The sequence below is a fragment of the Diceros bicornis genome, chromosome 3 (assembly GCF_020826845.1).
Source record: "Diceros bicornis minor isolate mBicDic1 chromosome 3, mDicBic1.mat.cur, whole genome shotgun sequence".
NCBI lineage: Eukaryota > Metazoa > Chordata > Mammalia > Perissodactyla > Rhinocerotidae > Diceros > Diceros bicornis.
The window spans coordinates 51,737,432-51,764,722 of NC_080742.1; the positions used below are offsets into that span (position 1 = coordinate 51,737,432).

Below are 27,291 nucleotides of genomic sequence, written 5' to 3' on the forward strand. Positions count from 1 at the left end.
CTTATACACACATGTTCATAGCACCATTATTAATAATAGCCAAAAAGAAGAAACAACTCAAAAATCCATCAACTGAGGAATGGACAAATGTGGTATATCCATACAACTGAAGCATTATTAGGCTATAAAGGGAATGAAGTACTGATATACGCTACCATATGGATGAACTTTGAAAACATTATGCTAAGTAAAAGAAGCCAGACACAAAAGGCCACATATTTTATGATTCCATTTATATGAAATGCCCACATTAGGCAAATCTCGATAGAGACAGAAAGTAGATTCAGTGTTGCCTAGGCCCACGAGGGAGGGGCAGAGTCGGGGAAAATGGGGAGTGACTGCTCATGGTACATTTCATTGTTTTTTAGTGGCAATGAAAATGTTCTAAAATTGATTGGGGTGAGGCTTGCACAACCCTGTGAATATATTAAAAACTACTGAATTGCATACTTTAAAAGGGTAAATTCTATTTTTACGTTATAAGGCTATTAAAAAAATTATATTTTAAGAATCCTAGACTCTACACCCAAACTATTGATGGACTCTGTAAAATCAGTCATCCCTTTTAATTCAACAAGTGCATATGTTCTCAAAAGCCATAATTTTTAGAAGTTTAATAAAGGAATTGCTTTACTCTTACCCCCAATTCTATACTGCAAGGTATCACTCATATGTAGAGAAAAAGCTCCTCAAGAAAATAATTTATTAAAGTAGATTCTTACACCTTCCTTGCAGAGACATTTTCTTCAATGGCATCTGTATTATTTTTAAATCTATAGCATATGCATCCAATTTTTCCTCAAATATTGAAACAAGGACCCTGATATCAACTCTCGGTTTTGAAAAAATACTTTGGTGAGCAGATACCAAAGACTGAATTCCATGTTTAATCTTTGTAAACATAAAAAACAATTTTTGCCTTAATCCACTCTGGATTTATTTATTAACAGAGCATTTATTTGCTACTAATGCCTTTCCAGCCCTGCATTTGAGTTGTGTGTACTGCCCTTTCTGTTCGGACCTGTTATTGTCTTTAACGTTATCCCACTTGGCTCTTGAATGAGAATAATGAGACATTGATTGGTATCCTTGTTTCCTAATAATTTCAGGCCACTTTTTTCCCCACTTTTTTTTCATGTATAGTTTTATGAATCTTCTAATATAGTTCAAACTCATTCAAATACTCTGTAAAGTTCACAAACTTTTTAGTCCTTGGCCATTAAGCTCCTGTATAAAATGAATAACTCCTTCCATGGGCTCATGATACCCATCCACAAAATTTTTCCAGGTATAAAATTTCTTTATTCTCATATTTTCAATAGGCAAAAGCTAAGGCACAGAGAGGTAGAATGGTTCTGGGCAAAGGCACGATAAACTTACTACAGAAAATTTAACCACTAACAGTTTTCAACACAGAATACTCAATTTAAAAAATAATCATGTATTGTGAATCTCTAAAACTTCCAACTGCAAATCCTACAAAATCCAACTTAGCCAGTGAAACATATGAGTTATATAGTACAGAAGATAGACAACACCTCCGGCACACAGCTGTGTCACACACAGAAAGGAACCAAGGCAATCCCTAAAATACGCTGGATAATAATACCTTGCATTTAATATACCCTCACTATCGGCAGGAAGTATTCTAAGCTCTGCACGTGCTTTATCTTGCTTAATCTTCATAATAGCCAGAGGATATGGGTGGTGTTATTATCCTCATTTGATAAATGAGGAAACACGAATAGGTTAAGCAATTTTGCTGGAGGTCACAGAGATAAGTGATGAAGAGGCCAGTATTTGAACCCAGGCAGTATAATCGTAGACCTATTCTCAACCACTGTGTTTCATTTTTAGGGTGACTTAGGTAGGTCTTATCCCATATCTGCTCCAAAAGGCATGAAACTAGAAAGAGAAGGGCAAGCTAAGGCTCACTTAAGCTCAATTCCCATATTTCTAGATAATTACTAGGCAGTTTGGATGTCCACTGTTACCTCAAACTCAACTTTTCAAACCCAAACTCATTCTCATCTTTTGCCAAACCTGTTCTCCCAATTTTCAAATTTCAGTCAATTCTCCCAGTCATCTAATTTAGAATTTTTTCATCATTTATGTTTTTCTCTTTTTTAAATTCTACACATATCCACTTACCAAGTCCTGACCATTCTTCCTCAGATGTATCCTTTCCTTTCCAGTTTCATTGTTCCCATCCTGGTCTAGTCTCTGATCACATCTGGCTTAATGGAATGGTCTCTTATCTCATAGACTACAGGTTTTTATCCCATTCAATCCATCTATATTCCACAACTAGCTAAATATTTCTAAAATACTTGTCATCATAACATTCTTTTGCTCAGAAGTCTAAAATGAACACTCATTTTGCTTACTGAATCAACTCATGACACCATTTAAAGTCCTCGATACTTAAATTCTACCCTGCCTAAAATAATGGAATTCTTTTTAAAGAAGTAGAAACCAATTCATAAAGGTAGCACTTCAGCCAGAGCAACTCAGTTAGTAGCCAAATTAGGGCGTGAGGCCAAAGCCAATGCTTTTCACACCCACCCTTGTTAATCCTCATCTCCCAATCTTCAATCTTTCTCAGTCATGTTAGTCTTCTCACAGTTCCTCAAACTACGCCCATTTCCAGCTCCATTTCCTCAGTCTCCATTCCCTCAGCTTATCTGAAAAGCATTCTCCCTTCCATTCTCTACTAATTAAAATTCTACCCATCCTTGTTAAGTTCTAGTTCAAACTCCAATTTCTTCCATAATACATTCACTGACATCAGTTTGCAAAAGCCTCTTCCTTTTCTGACCTCCTAGAGTATTTAGCGTCAATGCCACACATTTCTATATTTGAACCAAGCTGATAAGGTTTCCAACTATTAGGTATTCATATCTTATACCCACAATAAGACTGCAATTCTTTTAGGGGAAGGGATAGTTATTTTCTGTTACTTATAAGCATATAGGTTCTTCTAGAAAGCTAGCACTCACTCTAAGTGACTATATCTAAGGCCTGATTGACATACTTACCTGGACTACCTCTGACCTGCAGCCAGGAGCATACTTCTTCCTGAAAGAATGATTCCAATAGATGAGTTGTGAAAAGATTTTAGGATAAGGCAGCCTCTTGGTATCATCAAATAAGGAATATAGACTGAGCACCAACCTTTCCTCCTAAAATTCCCCTGAAATTCTTTTTGTTTATTTTTAAAGAATAGAACCTTAATAACCCTGGTAATCAAGAAAGAGTATCTTCAGTGGATCAAAAATTTTGAGTAATTCCTACAAGCTGGAAGGCAGATGAGACTGGAGTGATGAAGACATAGCAGAGGACACCAGAGCCCAGGAGGACACCAAGAGGAGTAAGTGCTGGTTTTCCCAAAGGAGCCTCAGAGATGGTATAAGCAGAGTTACAGGAGGATGAGGAGGGTCACTCATTAAACAACTTGTAGTCAAAGCAGCTAGAACCATGGGGTCCATCCTCAAAAGCAGCTGGCAGTAAAGGCATTTGTGTTCAGACTAAATCCTGAATTCCACTCTCTAAACAAAGTGCACTAGCTCACTGATGAGGGCTCCCAGGGAGGGAACTAAAACAGAGAGAAGCTGAGCAGAGCTTCAGATTGTTCCAGACTGCCCCCACCCCAACACCAAAAAAGGACAGAAGGATTAAAAACCTGTAACTAGGAGTGAAATAAAATGAATAGAAATGAATGAAATGAAATAAATATAAAATATTTATTGAAATATTTATAATGAAATAAAAGCATTCAACTTCCCCCTGAGAATGTCCTACTTATTTTGACAACTGTGGGGTCCCAGTCTGCCTCTTTGCTCCTCACTAAGATGCCTTGTAGGCAAGGTGCCTGTAGACAAGCCTCACCCACTTTACTCACAACCCCCAGTCAGACCTCCCATTCAAAGGAAAAGCCTTAAGGGTAACAGATGTGCAAAAGCAAAGGAACCCCACACAAGCTACCTACACTATTCCACCAGGTCCTCCACTCATAAACATGAATCGATAACCAAGGCTCTCCACACATTTGAGGAAAACCAATAACACGAAGGAAAAAGACTAATGTTTAAAAACCAACTTGTAGACAAAGCACAGTCAACTCAGAGACTCAGAGTTAGAGAATCAAATATAAATGTTATAGACCCTAACAAACTGGAATTGAAGAGTGGGAAGAGAAATGGAAGGAAAGCTGGTGTACTAATTTCTTCATGTTTTTTTTTTTTTTGAGGAAGATTGGCCCAGAGCTAACATCTGTTGCCAATCTTCCTCTTTCTCTTTTTTCTCCCCAAAGTTCCAGCACATAGCTGTATGTCCTAGTTGTAAGTCCTTCCAGTTCCTCTATGTAGGAAGCCGCCCCAGCATGGCTTGATGAGCAATGAGTAGTTCCGTGCCCAAGATCCGAACCAGCGAACCCCAGGGCCACCAAAGCTGAACGTGCAAACTCAATCGATATGCCACCGAGCCGGCCCCACTCATATTTTATTAACAAAGAGTCAATAGGCACTGTCTGAGCTTGGCACATTACAAAACAAGAAGAACATTATTAAAGTCAAAAGCAAACACAAAAAGAACTAAAAATAAAATAAAAAATCAGTAGGCAGAAGAGGGAGAGGTTTGAAGAATCATCCATCATAGAGGGAGTCAAAAGATACTGCTCAAGGTAGATCAAACAAGTATACTTCTATACTATAAAAGTACAGTATCCAAAGTTATTATGGTAACTACAGAAGAAACTGCAACAAGTGGCTGCCTCTGGAGAGCAGACTTAAGGGTAAGGGTGGGGCGGAATTTGTATACCCTTCTATTCTTTTTTATTTTCAGCCACATGCATGTCTCCTGTAATCAGCTAATTTTTTAACTAGCATGGCATAGAAGGACCAAAAGAGTTAAAGTTTGCTACTTATGAGTTGGATGTTCTGGTCAAGAGACCTAAACCTTTCCGAGTCTCGGTTTCCACAACAGCAAAATATGGACATTGTCTCCCTCACAGGGTAGTTTTGAGCCAATTACAGGAAATAATGTACATGAAAGAATCTGGTTTGGTGCCAGACTTATTTCTCGATAAATATTAACTAAAGATTGTTCAATCCCTTTTCCTTCCTTGAAGACACTACCCCAACCACCAGCACAGTCACCTCTAAGGTGTTTGTCTCAGAAGAAGAAAGCTTTCTTTGGAATCCTGCGCCAGGTTAGCACACCTTCCTTTACAATCACATTGGTCAGCCCACTGTCCTAAAGAACTTTTGCTTTTCGATTTCTAAACTGTAAATTCACCCTTTTTCAGGAGACACAACTGAAAACAGGAAGCCATACATTGCAACTTCTCTAAACTCAAAGACTGCAGGCCAAATCCACGTATACACAGCAAGAAAGATAAGCCTGTTTATGAGATGTGATGTTCTGCAACAGCCAAAAACATCTTTACCACTGGCCTGGTGCTGATACCTGAAGATCTGTGAGTGGAGCTTCAATGAACTCCTTTGGGTTAAGGCATCGCCCCTATTAAAATGCAAATATTCCTAGGAGTAACTTATCAGAGCCTTTCAACGTACTTAACTGAGAGTTTGATTTGAAAGGGAAGAGGCTCTGGAAACAGGTTCAAAAATGGGACAAGTACCCACAGACAGGAGTCTCAGGAAGAGGCCCTGTGCAGCCAAGGAAGCCACAGCATTAGGGTGCTGAGGGACCACAGAAAAGTGCTGGAAGTGAAGGTAGGTGCATACACAGAAGGATATTTTTTACCTACTTCAAGGCGTTGCCTAGCACCACGCCTCTTCACACATTTGCACATGCAGCCCAAGTGCAAAGGCATAGTCTTGCTCACCCTTCTTTCAGCCGCAAGGGCCAATATGATAAACATCTCTAGAACAGAGCTTCTCAAACTTGAATGTGTATCTGGGGATCTTGTTAAAATGCTAATTCAGATTCAGTAGGTCTTGGGTGGGGACAGAGATACAGCATTTCTAACAACGTCCTAGGTGATAATGATGCTGTTGGTCTACAGAGCATATTTTGGGTAGGAAGGGGCTAGAAAATCTCTTCCTTTTCAGTGCAATGTCCACTACTCTAACCCTGGCTCTCATCAACACCTCCTGAACCAAAAGCAACAGTATCCCAGCTGGGGAAGGGGCAAAACACAGTGGTTTTGAGAGCAAAGCATGGTCCTTTGAGTCAGACAGACATGAATTCAAACTTCAGTTCCGCCACTTAGTAGCTATATGACCTTGGGCAAGTCATTTAATCTCTCTATCCCTGAGTTTCCTCAATTGTCAAATAGTGATAATATCTACCCCACAGAGAGGCTGTCAAGATTAAAAATAAATAATGCAGCAAAGCATTTAGCTTGCTGCCTCCACTAGACAGTCTCTTTGCCTTAATGCATCCTACAGTTAACTGCCAGGACAATCTCGCTCAAATTTGCATTCATCACATCAGTATATTGCTTCAGGGATCTCTTAATGACCACCAAATCAAAGGTACACTCCTTAACTTGGTATTCAGCTCCTACTGTCCACCATCCACCTACCTCCAAGACCAATTCTACTCCTTCCTATTCTACATCACCTCCGGCTTTTACCCATAAAACCTATCTTCTCCAGGCAAATCACCTCTGCACCACCATTAAATTTACTAATTCTGAAACGTGGGCACAAGCATTTGGAGATCTAGGGAACTTCTAAGCAACTACCTGGTCCAAACTCTTCATTTCACAGAGCAGAAAATAAAAATCCAGAGAGGCTAAGTGACCTGGCCTTGACAACAAAATTATTATCAATCAGTATGAAAACTCAGTTTGGGGACTTTATCCAAATGTTCTTTTCAGCATCTTTTCCCACTTTCTCTCAAGCAAACCTCAGGAAACATGCAAAACTCACTTAAATAAAAGACCCTTTCCTTCCACAACCTCTCAGAACGTAGGCATAAAGTTTATGCTTTGGTTTATTCAATATGATGCCAAAACATATGACTGGTTCAGTCAACAAATTAGGGAGGAAAATCAATGAAACCAATTATTTGCTTTGGTATAGACCAAATCAACTGAATATTGTAACACACACTAGCTACTATTTTCAGAATCTGCCTTACTATAACTTAGATTGCTAATTACCTTATTTTAGGTATTTGTCTTCTGTTTCCATCTAGATTATATGTCTCTTGAAAATAGGAACTTTGTCTTATTCATCTTTGAATTCCCTACTGTCCTGTCAAGGTAACTTACTCCCTTCTTCATGTACTGTGTAAATACTGCTAACTCACTGTATTAAAGATGCATTATTTTTCATAACGTTGAATTAACCTTTGCAATCTTTCTTATCTAGCCCACTTTGGTATAGTCTTTTTTGCCCACTTTCTAGTATGGTGATCTATTTTCCCATTCAATGGCATAAAACTGAGAAAGAAGATTCTCAGTGGCTACGTGTTTTTATTTATTTATATACACCTTTGGATCATAAAAATATTTCACATTTGTGTACTTTATATCTCCAATCACACAATACGTACCTGGAGTGTTAAAAATATGTCTTCTACTTTTTATTATTTCCCCAAACTATAACCCCTCACTTCTACCAAAGTACTTGAAGCTATGCTAGACACATTACAGAAGGACTAAAATAATCACTGTTCTTATACTGTTATAATACATACAAGCTAACAATATGGTACATTGAAATAATCAAAAAAGTAAAAAAAACTCACAAGTGCAATAATAATATATCTTATGTACACAAAGAAATATGCAAGTTGCAAACTCATCTAAATTCTCAGAATAAAATACAAAAATATGATTTTAAGTATCAAAAACCACATGATACCATGGGAGGAAAAACACCTACCCTAAATGGCAAGTTACTGAAAGAATCTTTGTTTTTTTTTCTGGTTTTAAACATTGTTTCATATTCTACTGGAACCCAAAGGAAAGTAAAGCATCTATCGCCTGGCTTTTATAAGGACTGATTAGTGCTATACCTAATTCTACACAAAAAACTATCTTTCTCAAAAGTTTAATGTGTAATGTGTAAAAATTTGCACATTAAATTTACGTTTATGCATGTGGATGGGTTTATATGTAAGCCCGTTTTAGATGCATTGTGAAAGTTTATTATTTATAGGCATCCTGGAGATCCTTTTTAAAGCAATCCTTTGGAATAAGTGATTTATAAGTTTTAAAAATCCAAATTTTCATACACTAGATTTTCTTAAAGAGAACTATACGACAAAAGAAAAAAAATCATTATTTAATATTATTAATTATGATCAAAACAGTTTAGCCTTTTTTCTTAATCCCCAAGCTTTAAAAAATAGTTTCATTCCTAAACCAATATTGTTTCATATAAACCTATGTCCTTGCAATGTCCACAGTTTTCAGCAAACTATGTTACTTGGAAATTTTTAGTTAGGAAGATACTGGGACAATAAATGACTGTTTTATATCCTTAGCTTCATTTTAGCCTTCCTGTATTCACACCCTAGAGGTTCCAGATTCTTATCCACAAAGTGATTATGGTCTAGGACTGAATCAGATTTGTAACAAATGTCCACTGGGATCCTTTGACCCATCATCGACGGGAAGAGCCAATATATGTCTTCTAGCTCACTGAATCCTTTCACCTTACCTCAGGGACTTTCCACAAAGCTATATGGTTAGAAGCTTTCTTTCACAAATGATGAAAATGAATGAGAAATGATTTCAAAATAGAAAAATGAAAACCTAAGTCATTACATATAGTGTCTTAAGGCTACTCTGCATCTACCACCTTAGTGCCCAAACAAACATTCTAACATGTGTATAAGGGATATTCTTCTTTAAGGTTTGAGTTTCATTATCTCTAATTTTATCTGATTACTGACATGCACCATTTATATTAACACTTCAATATACCCAATCACACAATAGCATAAAACTTCTAACAGTGATCTATAATAGTCTAGAAACCATTATGATTTGTTTTAAATTTTCCAGAAAAAAATGAAGCACAAAGCTAATAAAATGAAATTTCTAATAAGTATGATTTTTTATAAATATTACCATACCAAAATGAAACTAACAACAGTCATGCAATTATTTATAAATAAAATACAGGCTCTTCCTCTTTTTCTTAAAAGGTAATTTAGCATGTCATTCTCTCCTTTTTTGCAATTGATCTTAAAATGTATTTCCCCTCAAAAAAATAAAAATAAAAAATGTTTCCAAAGAGAGAGAAGGAAAAAATTACAAAGTACAATGTTTTTACGCTACAAGCTATACAAAAATCTGTCACCATCTATGTTACAATTCTAGTCATCAATAGGGTACTTTTTTTCAATGCACCACTCAAAAATCAATTATATCAACTCTTTTGTATAGAGAAGCAGCACACCTTTCAGGCAACTAGTATTAATGAGTAGACATGACTATAGAATCTCCATCTGTTTCTCTGACAAAGCTGTGGCTACTCTAGTCTCTCATTGAAAATCCATTAATCTGGTGTACCAAGGTCCAATGCGAAAATCAAAACTCCATCTAACCCTTTATCAGCTCACAATAACCTACAAGTGAACTCTGCCTGTTAGTATGCAGCAAGTTATGATTTTGCTATCAATCAGGCAGTTAGCCAATAAAAAAAAAAAAAAAGGCAGGCTGGAAACAGTGTGTCTGGCAGGGTTTAGAGACTTTGTTTTTGTTTTCTGTTTTCATCTCCTTTCAATTTCTATAGGGTGTCTGGACCTTGTGAGATTATGCATTATTCTCCTTGGCTGTGATTTAATTGCTATCAGCAATCAAGTCGAAGCATCACTGAAGTGTGCTTGAATTTCATTAGAAGATATAACTTATGCTACTTTCCTACAGTACCTAATAAACCATAAAGAAACCAAAACACATATGGCTTGAGGGAATAACTGGAAAATTAGGTACCCATTTGGGAACTGAGTGAACTTTTGAACCAGAGGAACAGAGAAAAAGAAATATTAAAGGGAAAGACGGACTTAGAATGCACACAGAGATGTTCAGGTTTGACCTTTTCAGTACCTTGAAAATTACATTAGCATTATGAAAAATACATATCATGTTTAGAGTTTATAATCCATCAAAGTTCAAGTACTTTGTTAGTGCCTACCATAAGGTAAAAGTCAAAAGGACAAAACAACAATCTGATTTGACAAAAGGCCTTTTGGTGACCTGTGCTAATTTGGTTATACTTATTGTTAAATGCATTATCTCTTTATAATTAATATATCATTAGACTCAGGTCACATAATGAAGGAAAATTTATTCAGCCAAGGAAAGAGAACACATACAAAATCTAAGTTGCAGGGAGAAAAACTGATATGACTAGATAGTATTTTAGAGTGGAAATTAAAAGTCCAAATGATAGCTTTAAAATTAATTTATAATATTCATAGAAAGTATAAAACTATCAAAAATGGTATTATTTATATACCAAAAATGAACGATACTAAAAGTTAAATTTTCAATCTGCTTAAGAATTACTAAAACACTAATGAAAATGCACCAATATTTAACAAAAAATTAATGTTATACACAAATGCAAGTTATCAGATAATATTCAAATATTGATAATGTAACTTTTTAACAATAAATCTTTTTCATGCTATTAATATATGTCCTGTACATTTGGTTATGAAAAACAAACATATGATAAATTATTTACTCATAAGAAAGAAAACACAATAATTATGTAAATGCACTATAATTTAAAAACAATTTGCTTTTTTTAACAAATCACTGGCTCTCAGAGATATTTAATTGTTGGATTTTTTACGTTGCAATTTTTTTAAGAATGTACATAATGCTCCCTTGCACATCAAAATATTTATGCTATTTTGAGAAGCTCTGAGTATACATATTCTATAAATATATTCTGTGTGTGTACATGTGTATGCGTATATATATATATTCTCTTGAGTATAAATATTCTGTCTCTGTATATGTATACACACACACACATACTCATTTCTATCTACCAACACTTTACAGAGAAGCAAAAAAAATTATTGTAAGGTGTCTGAAAAATAGTTCAACTCAAATAATAATTCATTGTTTCGCCTAAAAATATTATTTCATCAATTATAAAACATTTTCTAGTAGAAATGCTTTTGAAGATCATATTAGAAAGGGTAATGCTGTTTCAGGTAGTGACTGAAGGGAAATGTGCATCTTTTTAAAAAATAGGGAATATAAGAGAAAGAAATTTCTTCCTTTAAAAATAGAAATTAAATGTTTGCCAAAATGTATAATTCAACATAAAATGGACATGATTATTATTGCTACACATTGTACAAAGTTCTGAATATAAAAAAAAGATTGTGTTGTTCTGAATCAGTGGTTAGAATGTTTATCACTTATGCATGTACTTGACTTATCCCTGTTCTGCGATAGACATAATTTTATACCTCATAAAAGCAATTTATGTTTCCAAAGGGAATAATCTGGGTAACATAAAATGTGGAGTGCTCTGTTGCAGGAAGCATATTTTCATTCAGCAATTGTATTTAGAGATGGAACTGCACAGTTTGATCATCATATAGTAGCAGAAGGCATTATTCATTTCTACGTCTATGTGAAACTTTGAGTACCACAAATTAATATGCATGGCCAATTTATCGATATACATTCTTAATTTATAACTATATATCACCCTTATAAGGTCTCTATAATGCAGATGTACTCAACTGGCTATAACAGAGAAAGCACACGCTACACTAAAAACAAGTTTCACGACTTTGGCAAGTTTTTAAAAATTACTAAGAGATAAACAATTAACTTTATACCAATTCAATTAAATTGAAACACTATAATATTACTGCATAAGGTGGGGCATTTTTAGGTGACAGTCAGAAAAACGAAAATGTGTATTCAAAGAAGCATTTGATAAAAACTTGTCTCAATGTGAGAAGGCAGTGTAGGAATAATTAATTTAACATTTTATGAACTCATTTTGTATAAAGTTTTCAGAAAAAGAGATCAAAAACCTTTTTCATTATTTATAAAATAAATAATACAACAAGCCATTAAGTAGCACAATAAAATTAAGCAAGAATCTGATAATATTAAATTAACCAACAAACTTACTAATAATATTCATATGATGATGCAAGCACTCTCCTAAAAATTCCAGTAAAGAAAATTTCCTAAGAAAAGAAGGAACTACATACTTAGGAAAACCACTAGAGAGAGCTCTTCTGTTCCTGAATTGGTTCTGGTAAAGGTAACTGAAGCCTCTGTGTTTATCTGCTTTCTCACAAGACCACCTCTACACATTGCATTGTTCTGTGTTAGTGTTAAGAGGTATATTCTATGGGAAAATGTCACATACCATCAGAGGGGACTTCATCATCTTTATCATATCTTTCTGAGGCTAATGAAATACTGTCTGGAGGCCCAGTAAAAGGGTCATCATATTCTTCCCCATCTTCTGCATCACCTGTAAAAGAATCAGAGATAATTCTTTTATAATTTTGCTATCTTAAAAAATGTTACTTTGTCAGAAGAGGTAAATTTGACTATTAAATTAAGTCACTGTCATAGAAAAGCAAAGGAAACCTTTGGAACTAGGTAAAAACAGGTCCTATTTTAATGTATATCCACTGTAATTTAGATAAAGCAAGGGTTTTTGAAGGTCAGTATACAACTGCTTATTTCCGATATGAAAGGATACAGGTTCCAAAATTATGATGGTCTCTACAAAGATGAATACAAAAAAGTAGAAGCAGGGTGTGCATCCAAAGTGAACAAAACCCAAAATAAGGATAACAATGACAAAAAAAACATGGAAAGCACAACAGAGAAAATAATTCAAGTTAATCCCCTTTACCTACTCAATAATTTGAAAAATTATGATGAGAAATTGATAATTCAAAGCTATATGAACAGTTTATGTTCTCATTAAAAATCACAGGATTGCACTAGAATAGATTAAAAATACTCAGTTGGATTTTCAAGAGCAGCCATCCTTTACAGGAAAATCTGCTTTAAAACTTATACAAACCTTTTAAATGCAAACAAGGTGACTGATAAACTAGACATTTTCAATTTTCATTCAATGATATGTTACCATTCTTTTAAGGTTCTAGTCAGTTTTCTACATGATTTCCAAATCCTAGGTTGGTTGCTTGCTTGCTTGCTTGGTTTGAAGTAATTTAATTCCCACAATAAAATCTGTGGGTTGGGTTTTTCCCACATATTCACTTAGAGTAATTGTTTTTTTTTTTTTGGTGAGCAAGATTAGCCCTGAGCTAACATCTGTTGCCAATCCTCCTCTTTTTGCTGAGGAAGATTGGCCCTGGGCTAACATCCATGCCCATCTTCCTCTACTTTATATGTGGGACGCCTGCCACAGCACAGCTTGATAAGCGGTGCGTAGGTCTGCGCCCGGGGTCCTAAACTGCGAACCCCGGGCCACCAAAGCAGAGTGCGTGAACTCAACCACTACATCACTGGGCCAGCCCCTAGAATAATTTTTTTTAAAAAAAGAATGAATCAGATATTTGCTAGCCCAGTTATATATAAGCACTCATTTTTCATACATATTTAACAACAAAGAAAACTGTATGCTTAATACTATATCAATTATCTAACTGTTAACAATTCAAGTTACCCGTTAACAATTCAACAGAAAACAAGCCACCTCAGCATGCTGAGAATCTCTATAGGAACCCTAGAGTACCTACAGTATGACTTTTAGAAAATAGCTGCTGAGCAGATCCAAATTAAAGCTACTAGTCTCTCCAAAAGGATATCTGTATCCTCTGACATCCATTTGTTGGGTAGAATCCTATTTTTCACCACCTTTTTGGCAGAGGAAATAGCCTCTTTCAAGATAACATGGTCAAAGTAATAAAAAAAATCAATATTCATCTCTATTTCCCTGTAATTTTGATATTTCATCAGCATTCGTCATCCTCACCCTGAAAGTAAAAATAGGGATATCTCCCATCAAGACAATAAGAGCAGAATATAGAGCAGAATATAGACTATCTTATTGTCCTTAGTGATTCCACCACTAGGTGCACCATACATGGTGATGTTTCTTCCCCAATTAAAATTCCAAGGAACACATACAAATACTACTCATTCTTCAGATCTTAATTTCTCTTTCTTTTGAGATGTTCAAAATACTTTTCAGAACATTCAGTGATCCCTTACAATATTTCTTTTATGGAAAGAAGAGTGCTCTGATTTCAAATATGAGGTAAGAGAGAATCTCATAAAGTGCTGGTAAAAATATGTTTGAACATGGAATCACAGCTCACAGAATATATAGTAGTAACAATCACAAAATTCTCAGTTACTCAGTTGCTAAAGTATCCTTATATTCTTAATAAAGTAAGAATTTTCATGGTACGAATTTTCTAAAAATATTTCATATCATGAACTGTAAAATAAATCTTGCTGTGAAAAAAAAAAGTATTAGGATACTTCAAATACATCACCATAACTAAGCACTTAGCATATTACACTACTACAAATATAAGAATACAACAATAAAACCAACGAACATTTTGGAAAGGATTTTGATGCTCAGGTGTAAACCTATGAAACTCTATGCGGAAATAAACAGAAAAAATTAAAATTTAAAAAGTTTTGAAAATCAGAATTCGTGTATTATTCTTTGATAATATCCATTATATATTTTTATGTGTATATCCACATACATATACAAACGCACATACCAATCTATATTTATATATATATACACACACAGCAAAAAGGTCATTATTAAAGCTATAAATTCAATAATATTTAATATGAGTTAAGAATATTCCAGACAAATTGGTCACTAAAATGTTAAAGACCTCTGCTGGCTTTTGTTTTTTTTAACAAAAAACACTTTTTGGATTATATTAAAGTGAAATTGTCTTCAACTTATCCATTCTAAGAACTGAAGCTCATTTCCAATGTTTTTTTTTTTAAAATCAGTGTGATATTTATATTTATCTAAGACAAAAAAAATTAAGTACTGCTACTGGCCTCATTTCTTCCCTTTGTCTTTTTTTAAGCTTCCTTTGTATTAATTCAGAAAAGGGAAGAATAAGAATCTCTGTGGTAACTGTACAGGGTTATTCCCTTTTTAACTTGCATTAAGTTGAAAGGATACATCATTTTTCAAAATGTTCTTCTTCAATTTACTATTGTTCCAGTGATGATCCATCCCTTTTCCCTCTCCCTAATTATTTTCTTTCAATCCAATTGAGAGCTGCTGTATTATAAGGAGCTTTAATTGAACACAGGGGTCGCTGTTGAGTAGTGCAAAGCACTTTTTCTCCCCAGGGGCTGAGTATTTGCAGTTATACCTGCAAAGACTTCTATAAATTAAAAGGAAAATGTTCAACTTGTGTTTATGTAATAGAAAACTGAACTCCAAAGCAACAACGGGCATCAGGTAAACGTATCCACTACAATTTACAGACATAATTGAAAGCATTACAGCCTAATCAGACATCTAAAAAAAAAAGCATGCTCAAATGAAATGGCTACAGAATCATTAGTTGGCAGCCATTCTATTACAATCACACATAATGTCAGTGGTGCCTTGAGCCTGTGCCAATGACAACAGCATAAATTTTGTATCTCATTTCTGTGGCCATAAAATTAATGATCAGTTTAAAAATACTTCTTTGTAAAAGTTATTGCTCAAAGAAAAGACATGAATGTGTCCCTGTTATGTACTCACAAGGATAATTATGGGGTTGTTGCTCATTAATACTGTTTCTTGTTTCCCTAGAAAAGCATTTGATTTATCCCACAACTTTCAAAAGTTTAATTAACGATACAAAGTTAACAGTCTAAAAGACAATGATCCAAGACGTCCCTTCCTATAATTTTAGTGGCGACTTAAAATATCACAGCAAAATCAAGGCTTAATAGTACCATAGCAGCATATATCTATGAAAAACATCTTTAAATTTATAATAGTTGGGTTCAAATCACTATTATCCCTTCTTTTTTATATGGCTCATTCTCAATTAACACTTTCCTAAATACCTAGAGATGAAACCCTACAGCAAATAACAGTCATGATCTCGACTACCATTGAAGGTGATTTAACCCATTTACTGCTTGTTTGTCAAATACAATCCTATTTTAAACACAATCAGGTAAAAATTAAACTAAATAATATACCTAAAAATTAGATGATAACCATTCCCTCGTACAGAACATGAAAGACAAACTTGGAGGGGAAAATTACTTGAGTGAAAACAAATTAATTTCTAATTCTCTACTCAGTTCACTTGTCCAAACTAATTTCTCAAGTAATAATAGACAACTAAATAGAAAGAATTAAACATTTAACTTGTCATTTCTTAAGGGAATCTATAGTTCAATTTTTAAAACTTTGCAAGATGTAGGCCACCACAAATAAGATTCTCCTCATAACTCTTCTATCATAGGAGGGCTAATTTATAGCATGCAAATATGAGACAGTTTTAAAATAAGAATACCATTTCCAAGCACTACCTCTGAAACATACTTCTACTACTGCAGGCCCCATAATCTCAAACATGCTTAACACATTTGGACAAGGCTAGAGGTGGGGGTGGGGGAGCTGCAAGTTATTTGCTCAGATTTCACTGGGGAACTAACTTTCAAGAGAACGCACACCATGTTAGAAAGAGTAAAGGAAAGAAAATTATACGTCATCCAAACTTCTGACTTTTCTGTTGTTCTTAAGGATTCCATCAGAACAAACTAAAATGGGTCTCCTTTCTTACCTAACAGGTCTACTATTTTAAAAAGTAGTCTAAGTCCATTAACAAACTTAATAATACAAACGAAGTCAAAGAAATTGCTTTCTAAGTAAATCTATGCATATTTAACAGCATCAATGGAGTCTTAAGGACAAAATCTATTAAACACATTTTTTTTTTAACTAGAGGAAAAATATTTTAAAGAAGAAAATGAGAGCTTTTCAGCTATGGTATCTAAAGAGAATTGAATACAATGTATTCACCTTGTTTAAAGCTATAGACACTAATATTTTACAAATTTAAAAACTATTCTCTTGAAATATTTGTCTTATGTTAATATGTATGGCCTTCTTTCAATAATTTATAATTTACTTAAAAATTATTTGAAAATTGAATTATAAATCAATATTTACTTAAATCCTCGATAAACACACATTACTATAATATTTACTGGATACCTACTATGTGTCATGAATAGGTATCTTCACATTATCTTAATCATTCTATAAGGAAAATAATCATTCCTAAGTCATCACTGGAGTAAAACAAGACTAATATAAGAGCAAGATACAGCTACAAATAAAACCTTTTTATCATGTACCTAATATATATTGGAAAATTCTATTTTATTCTCAGTCAATAATAGTCTTTACTCAATTGGTAATATATTTTCATTATAAAAATAATTATTTCAAGTCATATTTAAGAGATTTATGTGTTACGTGACAGAGAATAAATTCTAAAATAATCATAATTCTATTCTAAAATAATTCTAAAATGAGCATAATTCTAGTACATGAAGTCTATATTCAGGAGTACACTTTATATTACTAGGCTATACTGCAACTAAGAATAGGAAACTAGGGTTAGATAGTTGTTCTATCATGTACAATATTTTCAGGATATAAGAAGGAACTCTCTACTCTAGATAGAATAGGCAATATTTCAAATGAATAAATAATAGGGCCTAAACTAAGCAAGATGGGTTCTAGTTGCTTAGATTCAAATCTTTCTTACATACAAGAAAAATTAAGGAATTTAGAAAACCAACTGATAATTTATTCTAAAGTCACAATTTGTCAGACCTCTTCAATGGAGAACCTAGACTTGAGTATATGAGGAGATAAAATGAGGGCCTTAATAAATTAAAGAAACGAAAAGGAAAGTTTTAAGCTTGCTATGGAAATGAATATAAACAGCAAGTAGAAAATTAACTTAATGGACAAGCTTCAATATCTACAAGCCACTGTAATAAAATAAGTCTCTACCAATACAAATTATTCTCACCAAAAAAATGGAAATATTTTTTAAAAATCTTCTAATATCTACGCAGCTTAGTGTTTCAACAACTGTATCAATTAAATAATTTTAAGAATTGAAATACTTCAAACTGTAAATTCTGTATTTTTAAATCTCAGGATCAGGGGTAGTATCTACAGTATAAGGGGAGAGGGGTGATGTGGGAGGGAGGTTTCTCATCTGTGTACATTAGAGAAACTAATAACTCACTTATTAGAAATGAATAAATCTGAATTAATCCATTTTATTTAAGAAATCTCTACCTGGTCCTTTTTCTCCCAATAATGATATTAAAATGGTACTTAATTGTCATTTTAAAAAAATAAAGTATGAGAAACAAATAGGAGTACAAAGGTAAAAAGGAGGAAAACAGCCTCTGTTCTCTTCACTGTGACCCCATATTGACCTGAGAGAGAGAGAGAGAGAGCAGGAGAACAGCCAAAAGGAATTCTGCCCAGGTCTTCTTGGATGAAGACAATCCAAAACCCCAAGCAGAAAATGTAAGGAAAAAAATTAAAGCAGCACAATCAAAACATACTTAAATGAACTGAATTTACTCAATGTAGAGATCCAATAATTACTAAATTCCTATTTTAAAAAAAGAAGTATCTTGAATAGTTACTTTGCAACTATTAAGTCCCTAGCAACTTCCCTTTACTACTCCTAACAAGCTACAAGAATAGTCTTTTTAGAACAAAGCTGAATATACTTTGAGGCTACACGGCATAAAATTACTCAGCTTCTCATATTTCTCCAAGGTATACATCTAATTTATCCACAGGCCTACTTTTGAGCAGACACTCTTGGTGATTCGTTAACTCAGTACTACAGTCATTGACCTACAAATGACTTATTCAGAGGAAAATGATGATGGGGAATCTCTGAATTCTGTGTTATTTGAACTCTTATTCTAGGCTCATTTTTCAATTTCTATCAAATACTATATAAACTTCCATTCTCTTTAGAGACAAAGAATGTATCTCAGTAATGTGATTTTAATATCCACACACCTGAACAAGTCCTAAACCAGAATACCAAAGGGAAAGTTCCTACCCTATTATTGAATTATATGCAATTCTACAATGACTTCATATTGTGATGCTTTCTTAGCTTAAAAATTTTTAATGTACAAAAAATTGAGTCACAATGAGGGTTCGACAAGTAGTCCCTGGAACAAAATATGCCTTTTAAGAAAAGAGGCAGAATTTGGTATCTGACGTTCCTCTATAAAAAATGCATAAAAGTTATCATAATTAAAATGCACAAATTCATTATTTCTATATTCAACTAAGCAAAATGCAATATGATTAAACCCATAGCTTAGGATTCATTGTACACTACAAAGAAGTGGGTATTCGTTGGGAAGAGTAGTTTCCTGCTCTTCTCTTTATTTAATAGTATTTTAAAAATTTAATATGGAAAAAAAAATCTCTTCTCATTCCCTCCAATCACAATGATCTTGATGATTTAATGTAAAAAGAAACTGTGGTTTCCCTTTAACTGTTTGATTTCAGGTTTGTCTGGTTAAGTACTTGGTTTATTGAAACTGTCATTACTCTCTCACTTATCAGCTGGCAGAGATATGAATTACTCTGTGGTATCTGCTAACTCCTGTTAGAAGATGCCACACTGTTTTCTCCTAAACCCAGATCCTAGCTCTGGGTAGGTTAACTAACCTCATGTTGTGACCCTCATACCAGCATCCACAAGGCTTTAGGTCATGACCCATGAATTAGCATCATGCAAGCAAGGCCATACCCAGCTTCCCTCACAGAACTGAAAACATGAAATAGTAGGAACTTCCTATGCCTTTCCTGATTTGGTTTTCTGGACGCTAGGCAGCTGTCTCTCAAATCTAAAGGATGACAATCAGGTTACCAGCACTCTCACATATTTCAAAAAAGTTAAACTGAATTCTCTTCTTTGAACATTTCTATGACATACATTTATTCATATCAAAAGAATCACAAGGTTAATAAAAACCAGTATTTGAAAAAGATTTTACTCATATTCTCAAACAAAAATTGTTCCTGTTTTTAAAATAATTACCCTTTAGAAACATTACCTCTGCGCACCCAGCCACAGACACTCCTGCTCCCATCACTACAAAAAATAATCTCTGCAAATGGTGTAGGGTTGGTATCTCATCTCCACTTCACCAAATTATTCCATGTGTAACTGCAAGTATATACTGTTCTTAACAAATTTTTGCCAAACGTATTCTAAGAAACATAAAACCTAATAAAGTTAAATATAGAAGATTTCTGCATCAGAAGATTGTGCAGAGTAGATTCTGGATATGTTTTTTAATTTTTTTCTCAGCAGGGGGAGCTAGCACCCTCATCTTGAAAGTCTAAATATACAATACAGAAATTTAAATTTTGATTCCAACTATCAAATTGCAGTATGTGTTAGATTATTCTATTGAAAATCTCCACAAGGAAAAACATTATAAGTTTGACAAGCTTGAAAATTTACCTTTGTCTTGAAATTCCTGAAGATAGCTGCAAAATAAGCAAGAACATTATATTTTAAAATGAGTGTTGACAAATCAAAAGGAGGTCTAATCAGTGGCAATAATTCAAATCTATTTTAAAATCTGTATTATAAATATACATTTAGAGAAAAAACTGCTTCCTACCCTGAAATGACAATTCCAAAGGTTTATGGATTTATAATAAAAGAATTTTTAAAGACCTAAATTACAGTGATAAAATCAGGATATATCTTTAATACCTACAACTTATATTACATTTATTCAATTTAGTATCTGGAAGTATTTTCCATATTTATATTCAAATTCTCAATCTACCTATGTCTTATTTAAACCAAATATATCCTCAAATAATCAAAATAAACAGTTGGATTTTGCTAGAATGCTTATAAAAATACATATACATAATCAAAAACCTTCACAAAATAAGGGTATTATGACAAGCATGTCTTTTTAAAAATTATTAGAGTGGAAATATATTTTGACCCTTAAAAATACTTAACACCAAATAAATTAGAACATAAAAATTTAATTCCACAATAATCAATTCTTTATTAAAATGTTAACTACAAAATTACTTCTAAGTAAGAAATTAGTAATAAAAGGCAAGGAAGTGACTTACGTAGACTTTACATCTTTTATCTTCTTAATAAGGGATTCTCTCTTTTCCTTTGCTTTCTTGGATAAATTTTCCCCTCTCAGTATGTCTGCTACAAATGTTTCAACATCTAAACCATGAAATATAAGAAATAGGATACAAATTATAGGAAAGAATCATGTTTTGTGAAGACAAATAGGACAATGATTGTTTCTACCCATAAGTGTTAATATCTGTACAATTTGTTACAGTTATTTATCAATCCAAAGCATAACAGTTGAAGTATGTTTCAAATACTAAGTTGAACAAATCTGTTCACCACTTAGCTAATAAAATTTGTATGCTCTACTTATGCTTAGCACAGCAAATGCTATTTGGATGTTTGGCATCATTAAACCAGGAAGAAGCACACAAGTTTTAATAAACTGTGGTGCCCCATAAAACAAATTCTCTCATATAAAAGCAAGCACAGAGCTTTTATGCATGTGTTACTATCATCTTACAGTATTTTATAAGTTCCTGTATGAACAGGTCATTCACAATATTATATCAATACAAGCTAATGTCTCTGGCAAAGGCCTGTTTTTCCCAATGTAATCCATTTTCATGTATATGCAATGTTTAATGCTTTAAAGGAAAAAATAAATCCCTTTTTCTAGCCAAGATTCCCAAATCAAACCCTCCTCCTTCCTCCTGGCCCCACCCACTCTGGCCAGCCACCCTCAAATAAAAAAGATAATTAGTTGTGTGGTTTTGTATGCTGTGCTTCCTGCGTTGGTATTACCACCTGGAAATATTTCTTTAAATAAAGGAAGAAGTGGCAAAAATAGATTTATCCACTATTTTAAAATATAGTAACCAAGAGATAAGATTTCTATGGCCTCATACAACATTTCCACATAGCCTCTCTTTAAAAAATGTGGTAAACTTCTAAATTATTCTGCTTTCTAGTTCTCTCTAGTATAAAATTCCCACAAATCCTTACTGGTTTGATTTTATAATAGCCCCATTCTTATTGTTCATGAAATACTGTACAATTTTAATTTTATATTCAGAATTTCAAATCTCACTTTGAGATACCTAATATAAAGGACACCATTAAAAATTTTTAAGTAGATATGACTGTAAACCATCCATATTTCATATTGAACAGATGTGTGTAGGTTTTGCTTTCTTTTTATTTAACTACTTTGTCTCCTAACTCACACTGATAAAAAGATGGTATTAAAACATACAATAATATTACATGTAATTAATTTAAAGCCATATAATAAATAGTCTTTCAACTATACTAGTAATTAACAATTTAAAACCTAGTATTTCAGATAGAATGTTGTAATCGATTTAAAATTCTTGATTACAAAGTATCTTGATCCAATGAGCAAAGTTGATTAAACTGTTATTCTACGCATTCATAATAAATGTGTAAAGGTAATTTTTCACTAAATCAATATGACAAGTGAAAATTAAAATTTAATCTTGGAATAATTTTTTAAAATAGCTTTCTGGTTGGAAGTCCATTAACGACTAATGTTAAAAGCAAGTATCAAAACGAAATGAAAGCAAGTCACAGCTTCTCTTTCCTTGAGCTGTCCATATTTTGAAGAGGAGGACAGAAAGACATAATCCAGTGCAAATTAGACCCAGACTTCCAAAGTGAGTTCAAAATAACAAAACTTATGAAAAAGCGCTCTTCTCTAAACTCTTTAAATTTTGTACCCAGAGGAGCAAGCAACCTTTGGACATTCAGATATTAGCTAAAATGGAAAAGATCATTGGTTTCTCTGAGACGGTTACAATAAATCTACTAAGAAAGGGGAAAAAGAGAAGGAATAGCATCTCTACTGTTGATTCTTTCTTCCAACCGGACTTAATTCTTGGGAGAATCACGGCACAATGATTGGTGAATAGCCTGCTTAATGTTACTTTCACTCATTGTTTGTCCTTAACTCCCTCATCCATGAGTATTTAATTGCCTATTTTACATTTTCATTATACAACCCAAGTTTAAACAAAAGGGATCTATTTTCTATCTCCGGAAGCAATAACGGAACGAATTACAGCCCGAGAGTTATTTCTTTAAAAGGTCATTTCAGCTCCATAATAACTCAGAAAACATAAAAAGCTGCAATGCTCTATGTAATGTTTCCTAACACTCCCAAGAAAATATTTTTAAAATACTGAGCCATGCTACTATTCTATGAGGAAATACTTGTTGAAAGAGCACGAGACTGCAGGAAAAATCTGTTGTTTGTTTCTTTTTTGAGGAAGAGGAGATTCAGAGATTGGGCAAGGGAAAAGATCTATATGTTTAGAGTAGTCTTAATGTATTTATTCTGAAACTTATCCCAGAAAAAGGGTTTAAGGCAACTAAAAAGATTTAACAAACATTGATTTTTTAAAATTATTTCCCAAAGGAGACGCGGAAAATGTAGGAACTGCTTTGCTGCTTTCTTTTCTTTTTTTTTTTTTTTAACAAGTTAAGAACTTTAAAGTGGAAGCGGTTCCTGCAATAATCTTAGTTTGCTGGTGCCCAGAGACTCGGCTGGTTTTTAAATCTTTGAAATCTGGGTTATTTCTTAAAATCCACACTGTGCCCATTTATTTTCGAATGGGATGAAACCAGCCCCTCCCAGGCACAGGAGACCCTGCAGACCTGCCTGGGGCCTTCGGCTGGGTCCCTGAGCAAACACGGACCCTGCTCCCCCCACGCAAAGACAGCGTGAGCGCTGAAAAGTTACTCCCGCTTTATTGGGAGATGCTTCGGCTCTGCCGGCTCTGCCGTCCCCGACATTCGACACTCTCGGAGTGTTAAACCCCAGGGTTCCCGTCATCAGAGCCGTGAGCAGGGAGCACTGGGTTTGAGGCAGCGCCCTCGCCAGACAAATGGGACTGATCTGCGGCTTTGTAGCTCAGAGCCAGGGTAATATTTCAAAAGCGAGCAATAAAAGTCCTGAGCGAATCAAGCGCTCCTATGGGTGGTTGGAAAAGAGATTTGAAGCTTTTTATTGTGCTCTGAATAGCCCTGCAAACGGTAAACTAGCGAGCGCGTTAGCCCTCTTCTACCTTCCTTTAGAGGTCGTGTCCCTCTGTTAATATGTAGATTTCACTGACTGCAGACTGCCTGAATTCGGGGAACAGCCGCAATTCGATTACAAGAAAAGGTCAGCCTGCCTCCTCGCTCGCCTCTTGGCCTGGTGAGTTAGAATTCCTCTTCCTCAGAGGGAGGAGTCTCCACTCACATGCACACTCCCTGCGGGAGAGGAGAAGCGTGGGGACACACCCCGACCGCGCGGAGAAAGCGCACTTCGGGGGTGCCCCCAACACACCAGGTCCAACCCCCACTGCCGCCCCGCCCTCGGCCACACAGACTGCAGATCAGCGCCTCCCGCATTTAACCCCAGAATTAGCGCCATCTCCATCAGCCTCTGCCCGCAAGTCATCACCGAGAAAAAAGTTATCCCAGCGAATGTAAATGTGATTTCTGCTCCTGTTACACCTTAACACTGTCAAGAGTAAACCTTATCTCCCGGTACAACTGTAAAGATCTGGGGGAGAGGGCCGCTGAAAAGATCAGATTTACAACTGCTCTGTGGATAAACGTGAAGGTCTGAAAAAAAAAAATTAAAAGATGACATCATGTCTTGGCTCAGCAATCCTCAAGCAGTTTAAGTTAGAAAACTCTCAACAGCCATTGCAATCCCTAAAAGGCAAACACTTAGCAAACACCAAATCACGGAATGGTACTCCAGTTTTCCTTTGGTTTTTTTTTTTTTCTGTACATATGGACTCCCTACAAAAACTGCCACTCCATCTTTCCCTAGAGTCCTGAGTGGTTAGGACAGGTGTCTAACATACACACAAAGGCTAACTACTTTCTACCAACTTCCATATGGATCACACAATGAAAAGGTGAAACTACACGAGGTTAGAACAGTTTTTAAATTCTTGCAAATAATAAAAATAAACTGTCCACTTCCCCAGGCTGAATACATAGCACAGGTTCCCACTCTTGAAGAAAGCAGAGGTTAGACCCTTTGCCCTCACCATCCTCCACCAGCAAACAGCCTCGAATAGGACTTCCAGGCTGCAGGTTGTAAGCAAGTCACAAAGGTAACACCTGGTGTCTTCTGCCTCATCCCTCAGCCACTCAATACCTCCTTGAGTGGGCATACACACACACACACACACACACACACACACACACACACACACACACACACAGCCTCTGTGATGGCTGAATTGTATGGGGGTGGGAGGACAAGAACTGAACTGAATCCACTACCATTTGCTCAGCCTCAGATCAATAAAACCAATCGCACAACACCCCAAATGGCTTTACTACTTAATTCCACATCATTCTCCACTTTATGAATTAGGCCAGGTTTCACTTTGTATTCATTGAGGTGCAATCACCAAACTTAATGTGGTAAGGATCCCAGCCAAACTTTAAACTGGCATCAGAACAAAAAGACAAGCTTTTCTTCTCTGTTAAAGTGGGGTATGGTCTGACCAAACACCTACCGGCGAAAACCCAAAAATCAATTATACTGGGCACATGTAGATCAATGGGGCCAAACGCCCAAAGTTGGAAAATGGCTAATTGAAAAGTTATTGATTGCTCTAATCAATGTCTTTCTCTTGATTACCTAGCACTTCTACAGGTTATAGTTAAACTGTGGACTTTTCGAACATGGAACAGGCATGAACGAGCACAAGGAGTTCTCACAGTACAATGGGTAACACACCTGAGGCTCACAATCCAATCATCTGACAAAATTTTTGAAATTGGATTTGGAGGCTAAGTGATTTATTTTGATACAAAGCTGGGCTGTTGAAGGATAGGGATGAATATCTTTCACCTCTAAAAGATGACTCTTGATGATCAAAATCTTTTTACCACGCATTTTCAAAGAAGCCACAGTGAATAACACATTAGTCTGAGATTTATACTAGATTCACTGTTGGGCAGCATCTATTGTAATGTGTTCAGTATATGATTGAAAAAGAAATGTAAACTCAGTGGAATGAAAAAGATAGACTTGGCTTTAATTGAAAAAGACAAACTAAGTGAATAATGAGTATATAAAAACTAGCCTATGCCACTTTTATCACCCATATATGACACTTAATCTTAAATTTATGAGAGAAAACTGAACTGTGTTTCAAATCACCAGAGGCTTTTCCCACTCTGTTGTGTCTCTCTTCCTTCTAGTAATACTTTAATGCTGATAATGTAGAGAGAAACCCATTTGGAAATTCTTTATATACTTCTCATTTTTTAGTATATTTAGATTCCTTTTCTAAAAGAAAACCAGTGATAATTTCGACTAAGTAACTATAAAAACTACGCATACTATCAAGAGCCTTATTTAGTAATCTGAGATGAAAATACTGTCAATGAAAAGTTACGTGGAAAGCAATCCAGCCAAAGATCCCCTCCCAAGAAAAAGCAGGATATTATGTGCTTAAGATAGGCAAATAATTTTCATAACATCATATCTTAATTCATCTGTGTTATCTGACCCATACAAGAAACTATAAATTTCTGGTCCCTTGATTTACAAACACATATTCCTAGTTCTAGAAGAGGAAATCTTAGAGGTCATAAACTGACTTCATTTTGAGATCAAATGTTCTCATATCGACTTTATGCTCATTAGTTATTACTGCCAAAATGGGGCAGGCTTGTTCTTGCTCTGTAGGGAAATCCAGGTGCTAAAGAAGTAGGTGACTACTGGTGACTCAGTAGGTGGCACTCTTTCCTTTACATACTCACTCAATGCCCCAGAAAGAAGTTATGGGACATTAGATATACCATAAATAATTCTCATAGGAAAAATAAAACCAAAATGTTGACCAAATTATAAATGGAACTTTGGAAAGGTGGAAATCAAACCATACTATTCTCAGCATTGAAAAAGTTCTGCCTCAATTTCAACTGAATTGCATTCTTTACCTAGTGCCCCTAAAGGAAATATAGATTATATTGTGTGAAGGTTTAAAAAAAAATGTTCTGGAAACCCCCAATAGGGGAAAATGGAATATTTCTACTCAGGACTGTGGTGTGAACACAATCTCAAGGTCACTTTGCAGAAACCATACAGCCACTTTGTTTATTGCTGGTTTGGTATGGTTTTGATTTTTCAGAGTACTGACAAGCACTATTTTCTCCTTTTAACCTTGGTTT

The 27,291-nt window shown here is 34.8% G+C and overlaps 1 protein-coding gene across 1 annotated transcript in view; it reads right to left on the reverse strand.

Annotated features, from left to right (window-relative positions):
- Positions 1-27,291, reverse strand: part of SKAP2 (src kinase associated phosphoprotein 2) — a 167,746-nt gene that overhangs the window by 136,816 nt on the left and 3,639 nt on the right. The window contains exons 2-4 of the mRNA XM_058527499.1: positions 21,126-21,231; positions 20,488-20,513; positions 12,339-12,446 (exon numbers count right to left, since the gene is read on the reverse strand). Coding sequence (XP_058383482.1) covers positions 12,339-12,446; positions 20,488-20,513; positions 21,126-21,231 — 240 coding nt within the window. The remainder of the gene's footprint in view (positions 1-12,338; positions 12,447-20,487; positions 20,514-21,125; positions 21,232-27,291) is intronic.